Source organism: Mizuhopecten yessoensis, unplaced genomic scaffold, assembly GCF_002113885.1.
Source record: "Mizuhopecten yessoensis strain PY_sf001 unplaced genomic scaffold, ASM211388v2 scaffold6683, whole genome shotgun sequence".
NCBI lineage: Eukaryota > Metazoa > Mollusca > Bivalvia > Pectinida > Pectinidae > Mizuhopecten > Mizuhopecten yessoensis.
In genome coordinates, this window is record NW_018406672.1 from 1207840 (window position 1) to 1216776 (window position 8937).

The window sequence follows — 8937 nt, forward strand, 5'->3', positions numbered from 1 at the left end:
TCATATATTGAATAACCTTGCCTTCCTTATTGAATAAAATACTGTTAGAAAAAATAACAATCTATTTTTTGTGTGAATTAATTTGATAACTAAATAATGAAAACGAAAGACATTATTAGTGTTTTTTTTTTTTTTTATAAATATGTCGCTAGTATACATGGATTTATGTACATGCCTGTCCCACTTCTCTGCGTACTCTCTACTTGATCTAGTTTTGTAGAAATAAATAATTGAATTTCGGGTGTTCTTTGTAACAAAATGAATGATGGTAGTACTAGTTTCGGAATTAGATAGATTGAAATGTACTTATCGTTTCCAAATACGGAAGTTGTTATTTTGGTTTGAACTTCATCAGTTTAGATCTTGGAATATAAGAGTACTTTCCAAGAGGTTATTTTATAAATAAAGATCGACACACATTTGCATTCATGGTGTTGTCAGAACGATGACATGCTTCCCCTGAAATTGTTTAATTCCAACACAAAATCCGGACCTAGATCATCATTGATGATCCTCGTCAATCCGGACAGAGATCAACATGGATAATTCTCGTCAATCCGGACAGAGATCAACATTGATGATCCTCGTCAATCCGGACATAGATAATCATTGATGGTCCTCGTCAATCCGGACATAGATCATCATTGATGATTCTCGTCAATCCGGACAGAGATCAACATGGATAATTCTCGTCAATCCGGACATAGATCAGCACTGATGGTCCTCGTCAATCCGGACAGAGATCATCATTGATGATCCTCGTCAATCCGGACATAGATCATCATTGATGATTCTCGTCAATCCGGACAGAGATCAACATGGATAATTCTCGTCAATCCGGACAGAGATTTACATTGATGGTCCTCGTCCAATCCGACAGAGATTAACATTGCTGACCCTCGTGAGTACTACATATAGCATTATTACTGATGCTCGTCAATCTGGACATAAAGATCTATCCGGATGTGAATAACTATTGTTTATCCTCGTCAATCCGGACATAGAGCATTATTACTGATTCCGTCAATCCGGACATATATAATTACTGATGATTTTTGTCAATCCGGACTCAGGTCAACATTGCTGATTCTCGTCGATCCGGGTATAAAACATTATAGCTGATTCTCGTCAATCCGTACATCGAGAATTATTGCTGATCATCTAATCACAAAGAGCATTATCACTTATTCGGAAATAGATCACTACTGCTCATTCCCGTTAATCCGGACGGACAACATTATTGCTTAACTTTGGTTAATCCGAACGCCAAAAATATCAATGCTTACAAATGTTAATCGGAATTTAAAAATGGTTATCCAAATATTAAAAGGTTTATCCGAACATAAAACTATATCATTTCATTAATTCGGACAGACAGCACCATTACTGAACCCCATTAATCCGGACACAGAACATTATAACTTAACCTCTATAAACAGGACATACACCATTATTACTTATGAACCTCTTTAAATCAGAAACACAATAATATAACTTGTATTCGTTAATCCAAACACATAACACTATCACTGAACTTCGTTGAAACAGACACTAATTACTATAACTGTTCTTTGTTTCTTATTAATTTCGACAAACAACTTAATTGCTGAACATCGTTAATCGGAACGGTCACATAACACTTTTGCTGCCGTTTGTAATTCCGGACACAGAACAGTATAACCAAAAATTGATAATTAGTAATATGTGTAAATATCTCAATTTTACAATTACCGAATCTCGTGTATTTGGATCGAAAACGATATAAATGATTCCTGATTATTCGGAACCTTGGTTATCAAGACATATAACACTATCGGTGATATTTTAAAATTCAGACACCGTCGTCTGAAAATAGACGCATTTGAAAGCACTCTTCGAATGCATATGCAAGATTTTTGGATTCCCTCTCCCAATGATCCGGGATAATTCGTCGTTCTTGAAATCAAACTGCCCGGATTCTCGACATTCCGTTTTCCTATATGAACATCCTTTGCAAAACTGTTCCACTGTTTCGGCCGTTATCTGGTCGATGTTTTCAAGAGGAAATTCACTTACCACTACACCCGAAACGATGATCCGTTTACTGTGGATGACTGTATTTTTGCGGGTTCTTTTTTCCGCGGTACTACTTATTCCCGAGGAGTTATAAATTATGAATAGAACGTTTAACCTTGTAGTTTCCTCAATTAAATGGATATACATACATTTTCAGGAGAATATTTCATTTCGATACCGAATGTGCTCTCGGAATAATTTAAAAAATATAAAGATCTCGAAATATATCTGATAAACAGAAACCTATAACTTTATTTCAAAGCAATACTTGATGACAAATGAAATGCTAGAGACGTCAGAAATCATTACTTCTATTTCGGAAATGTTTTTATTATAACCGTGTCTCTGGAGAGTGCCATTCTAACATTCCCTTTAGATTAACACCAGGCCATGACGATAGATGTATATAGATTCGGATTGCTGCTTCGTAGAACACCTCCACAATAAAGGTCCACTTCCAATAAAACAATGCGAGTCTAAGAAATTCCAAAAGATTTATAGTTTTCCACCGAAAATCTTGTCATTACAAAACACCGAATATACGAATACAAGAAGGATGTTTGGAGCATCAAGGTTCCAAAATTTATATTCAACACCCACAATAAGACACGTAGTCTCCAGAGAAATAAGTGCTCTGACACTGTATACAACGTTCAGCTTGACACCTGTTTGAGATGTATATATATGCACAAATATCTTCGGATATTTTTTGTAAAAAAATCTCTGACAATTATCTGTTAGGTATGATTGAGCATCTTGCCCCCAAGAACCTCTTTCTGAGGGCTCAGAGAAATAAGCAGACGATACTGGGGTTAAATCTTCCTGCTGTGCCCAGCGATAAATTTTACACGCGGAAGAACAAATTCTTACATATAATAGGGGCTGCAGATAGCAGGCACCAACATCATCAGCATTTATCAGATCTGATAAAATACGAGTTATAATATGTTGGAAATATGTCTAGCTGTGTTATAAATGTAATATGTTTAAGTAGCGCCATTAGAACTGCCACAGTTTGATTGGTTAGATCATCAAAGAAGACGAAGTATTTTTGGGGTAGAGAATGCGTAACAACCAGGAAAGTTTTCTAAAGCATTGCAAACCCCAACGCAAACTTTTCAACAGTAAACACCGTAAAAAAAATACTTAATTGTTTTTTTACTGAATCTGTTTAAATAGTATTGTGGTGTTAAAAAAGTCAATGAAAATGTATGAATTTAACGAAAACTTCACTGATATTCAATTTGTCTTACAAACATGTTCAACTCACAAAAAAAAACCTTCCCCCCCCCCCCCCCCCCCCCCAGATAAATGGGCAAAGGAACAGGCAATTGAACTATTTAAGATAAGAGCACTTGAGTCTTGTGAATAAGTACGTAACTCATGGCTTTTCAGGTCCCTGTTTCTACTTGAGAGCTGATGATCTGGTCCTAATGTCCTATAGCTTTATTTATAACAGGTGCCAACTTAATGAGGAGGAGCACACATAGTTATACGTTATCTCTTAACACCATTACCGTAATGCACGTACACTGTATGAGGTACAGGTACATGTTACATGTAAACAACGTTCTGGACCACAAGCCGGTTATGAAACCCGACCCCAGATTAATGAATGAAGCAGTTTAGACGTTGGTCTGCATACATTGTAGGTAACTGTGCTGGTTTACAGTCGCCTGTAGGTCCGACCCTATACATGGAGGTTAATAAGTCTGCCTGCTTGTCTCCCTCTAGTTGTGTCTGTGAATCAGCTTTTTGGCTTATTTACTGTATTCATATAACTCCAACTTGTATTATCCACCTTATTGTCTCCCCTTTGTGTTGTTAATCATTTTAATCTGGAATCGTCACCCCTTAATGATTAAGTATCAGTTGTGACCGAGTTATCTCCCTTCGTGTTTATGCTATAACTGAGTTGTCTCCTCTTGGCTTTTTTAACTGTTGTTGGTCTCCAATTGGGATCATATGGTACTACTGTGAGCAACATTTGTGTTTGTTTGTAATTTATAAACAGCATTGTCTCCGATTGAGTGGGTTTGTTTTGCGACTGACTTCCATCATATTTTTGTGCGTTTGTATCAATTATGACCATCCCTTTTGAATTTGCATGCGTCATTAACATCAGTGCTGTTTGTAATGTAGGCCAGCCGCCTGCGAGTGTTATCTCATTTTTTGTTGGTTAATCATACAATGTATAATACGGAGTTGTCTCCCCTTTGTGCATTATTTGTGCGAGTGATTTTGTCGATCTTCATACATAATTGAAAGTAAAACTATTCAATTTGATACCTGTGCATGAACCATACAGCAATGTGAAACGTGCGCAAGTTGTACCCGACAAAAGGCAATGTGTAGATGATATGTTCCCTGCAGTATCACCGTCTACCTGTAAATGTTTACCTGTAGAACGCTTGAACTCAGGATGGCATGCTTTTAATTTGCATTCAATGGTGGCCTGTTTTACACCTGTAAATATGTGGATGATTTGCATTTCAGGATGATAGAGATTACCTGTAAATGTGTACACAACCTGTCTTACCTGTGAATGTATATAAACTATGTAACTCATGATTATATATTTAACCTTTAAAGTATTTAAAACCTGTATTCAAGGATTCATATTTTGTAAATGTGTAGATAACTTGTATTTCAAACTCTTATGTTTTATCTATACATATTTGAATAATTGGAACTTCAGAAATCCACGTTACATACCTGTACATGTTCCCTTATACAACAGCATATAGCAGTAGTGGTGTTCAATTAAAAAAACATCTTGATCTATTTAACGTTACTGTGTTATAACGGAAAGATTTTCATATGTCATTAAGCTGTTTCCCTCCTCTGTGTATTTCCCTGATATAGATATCTGAGCTTGGTTTGTTTAGACGCTTATACATTGTACATCGTGTGCTGTCGGAACGATCAGCAGCATGACATCAAACACACGTACTGACACATTGATGCAGAATCACCACATCATAACATCCGAGATCCGACAATGAGAAAGCGTTAAATATTTCATAGGATCCGTCGCCTCCCTCTGCTATATATATGTAAGGTACAGGTTAATGGGCTGTCATCTCCGGATCATTACAAACATATGGGGATATATACCGGATTGTTAAATTGGTTTTACATGTACCTCTATACGCGGTACGTATTAAATTTAATAAATAAATGAATATTGTACACTCATAGTAGAATTCTTATTACCTGTCTTACTTTTAAGGGCTTGAAATATAATACTATAAAATCAAAAAAAAACAAAAAAAACCCACCAAGACCACATAATTACAAATCGATGTGCAACACGTGCTACAGAATCACATATAGATTATATGTTTAAATTACTTACCTGTCGGAAAACACACAGGTAAATTATTTATGGGGTATATCTAAATTAAGACTTACCTGCATTTAAGATGAAGCTGTGCTTCTCTGCTTCAGGTACCACAAAATATAGTTGGCATGCTAGTATAACGATAACTAGACATACCCGTCTAACTGTCAATGTATTGAACTCCATTTTTTCTGCACTATATCACTTTTAAAATACATATATAACACAAGGCACGATGTAGATTTGTCCTGTATAGGTGTGTTTTTGTCACAACATCACTTTATAATGGTTTGGTCCCCCATTTTGCCCGGGTCCCGGGGTATTGTAACTCCTGTGCTCTTATATCCTCGGCATGCGAGCGTCAGCCGAACAGTAGTATACCGGGCTCGTAATTCTCCATGTTGCGATCAGGCCTATCGTACGGAGCTAGCTGCTGTTCGCGCGGCCTTAGTGTCGTACACACGCGCAGTTGCTGATGCTGGATGGACTGGGACGAGAGTCGGATGAATGATAGAGGAGTGAAGTGGTCGATAATTGTTTCAAGCTATTAAAACATTAGTACAAGTCATGTACGTCCATTTGACAACACGGCCAGTACAAATGTGACAGACCCGCTATCTACATAAGCTACTATATATATACATCAGCAAATTATTAATCTGGTATTGACTCGAATCGGAACAATCTGTTTGATCTTCTTATTACAGTCACGGGGTTTATATTTGTGACGCCTGCGTTATATCTATCAAACACACTAGCGTGTATACGTGTATAATGACACTATTAATATAGTATTTTACACACATATTACATTTATATTACATTTGATGTGCACACGTTACTGTTGCTATCAGCGAGAAGGAGTATGTCGCTGAAACACTTGGGACAATTATTTCGGTAGGTTTTTTTGTGTAGAAATAACAGAAAAAAGCAATAAGAAAATTGGATACGGTCCTTGCTTCCATGTGTAGTAGATGTCCTCATGGCGTACATTGTAGAATTCACACTGTACTATTAACAGATAATTCCACAGACGTTGTGTTTATCTATAACAGCTATCATAGGTTAGACACGTTGCTGCCATCTCACTGTAGGTAAGACAGATAGCGGAAACGTCGATTGGAATCTTTTCTAAATTTGTATGTTGCTGCATGACACTTCCACGTTGTGTCTTATTAAGACAAATGTAGCAAAAATATTGTGTTAATTTGATCACATGAAGATGCATGGTACGTTAATGTGACATGCGCCTCCTTTCCAAAAAGAGTTCCAGACTACGAGACTTGTATACTATCCTTTAGGAAGAGGATAGCTACATGTATCGTTAATTAGCTATAGTTGAAGGCGCACTGGAAAGGTACACAGGGATGTTCATGAATTGACAAATATCAGAATTGGGTACAGATAGGGTATTTTTTTTACATGGGGATGATGGGAGGGCGGGGGAGGGGGGATACATAGTTTAAGAAGAGAATTCCCAGTTTCGAGTATTCGTGAAGCCAGCAACCCGTCTACATCCATTTATATGAATATTGAAGTAGCATATTAATTATTTTTCATTTAATTCATGACATGACCGTTTTTAGATCAATCAAAATAATCTGCGACGATATATACAATGTATATATACTGATAGGAATTTTTTTTGTAACTTTTCTAATATTCTTCAGTATATTTTGAATCTAAAACAAACGCGATTACTACTTTCATTTGTTTGAAACACCAACGTGTTAGTTCTTTATTCAACCTTGTTTTACCTGCAATGCGATATTGTGTTTCTAGACTTTACGGAATGATCGATTCCATATTATTATAGTTGTTCATGGAATGTCATGCAAAAACGGACCTTCCCAATTGGCGCTGATGCTATGGATCGAGTATGAGTCATATTACGATGAGATGATGATTGGTGCTGATATAGCCATACGAATCCGGCTAAAATATTTCCGGGGACGGTTTGTAATCTTCATAAAGATTTATGTAATCGAGGATTTTTTTGATTTTTTTCATTAGAAAAGATATTAATAATGACATGTACCTTATCCAATGTACATACATTTTAAAAGTTCATCATTTCTATAAATTTTATCAAATAACGTCTCATATATCAATATTTATTTTTAACTGTTTTCCGATATTCAGACATAAATTTATATTCACGTTGGAAGTTGTATTCATTCCAAATTCCCAATTTATATAAATATTCCTTATTTTGAACGTTGAAAATCCATCTATTTCTCCTAATCGTTTTTTTCTCTTCTTTTAAAGATTATTTGACAGGTCTATATTTCGATGAATTGTATGCATCATTCTTCCAAACTTGACCAAATTAGTTAAAGTAGTACTTGTATTTTGTATTGTCACATGTTTCAATTATTTATATATAAACTGCAGTATCAACTGTACATTTTTGTATGTAACTTTATGCATCTACCACATAGCGGCAGCATGATAGACCGATTATAATGGAGTAGTTGAGAATAAACTAGATAAAACGAACGACACTCGGGAAAGGAATTCCCATTTGGGAATAGGGTTTTTCTCAAATTAGAATGTCTGCTCGTTTCAGGTGACGTTGATTTTCTAAGACGAAACACCATTTTTTCAATTAAGCGCTGCAAAAAGAGAAATAAGCCTTTTGTTAAAAAAAACAAATTCCCTTAAAAATATTTTGAGGAAAGCAACATCCCTTTTCAAGCTGAAATGCGCACATAGAGCAACAAGAACGATTGTTTTTTAACAACTAGTAGCATAACTCCACGCTAACTAGACTTTGCTTCCAAATGTAAATGCAGATAATCTCTAAGATACTGTTACAAATTAATTGGAACGTGCCGTATATGGTTAACAGTTTATCACACAATGGTTTCATAGTTAGTCGTTCAAATATTTCCCCAATGCTCACTCGTGGTTAAAATCTCGAGTAGATCTGTTCTCGCGACAAGCCCTGAAGTAAATATGATAATAGATAATTATCACTAGTATCACCGACAGGTTTACCACCACGTATGCTGATCAAAATTGGACAATGTGCGTCAGAGAAAAGAGAACTTGAATCTAAAACATCAACGTCAACCATGTATTTGAAAAGATCGGAAGCACAGCATATGATATAATCAACAATACACTGTACTATGCTGTATGTTTACCTTTATTTTTTGTCGCCGCCGACTCTTTCATATCGGTTCCCAAAATTTACATGTATATATCTTTTATCTTTAGCAATGCTTTTTTGTGTTCATGGTCTACGCTTAGAGTTTGGCCCCACGCTTTCGTAGTTATGACGTCTGACCATCTGCTACCACTAGCCTTCCTCCACTGGGTCGCGGTTTCGAGGCATACGTGGGGCAGTCGCCAGGTACTGGCCGTAGGTCGGTGGTTTTTCATCGGGAATTCCGGCTTTCCTCCACCACTAAAACCTGGCACGTCCTTAAATGATCATAGGTGTTAACAGGACGTTAAACACATACAAACCAAACAAAACCACGTTTTCGCCCTTTTGGTAATACAGTAGTTCATACTTGTACACTAAGTATCGG

The 8937-nt window shown here is 36.3% G+C and overlaps 1 protein-coding gene across 1 annotated transcript in view; it reads right to left on the minus strand.

The window, feature by feature from the left end:
* Positions 1–6168, minus strand: part of LOC110452432 (glutamate receptor 4-like) — a 95555-nt gene extending 89387 nt beyond the window's left edge. The window contains exon 1 of the mRNA XM_021500960.1: positions 5470–6168. Coding sequence (XP_021356635.1) covers positions 5470–5584 — 115 coding nt within the window. The 5' untranslated portion in view covers positions 5585–6168. The remainder of the gene's footprint in view (positions 1–5469) is intronic.
* Positions 6169–8937: the final 2769 nt, after the last annotated feature.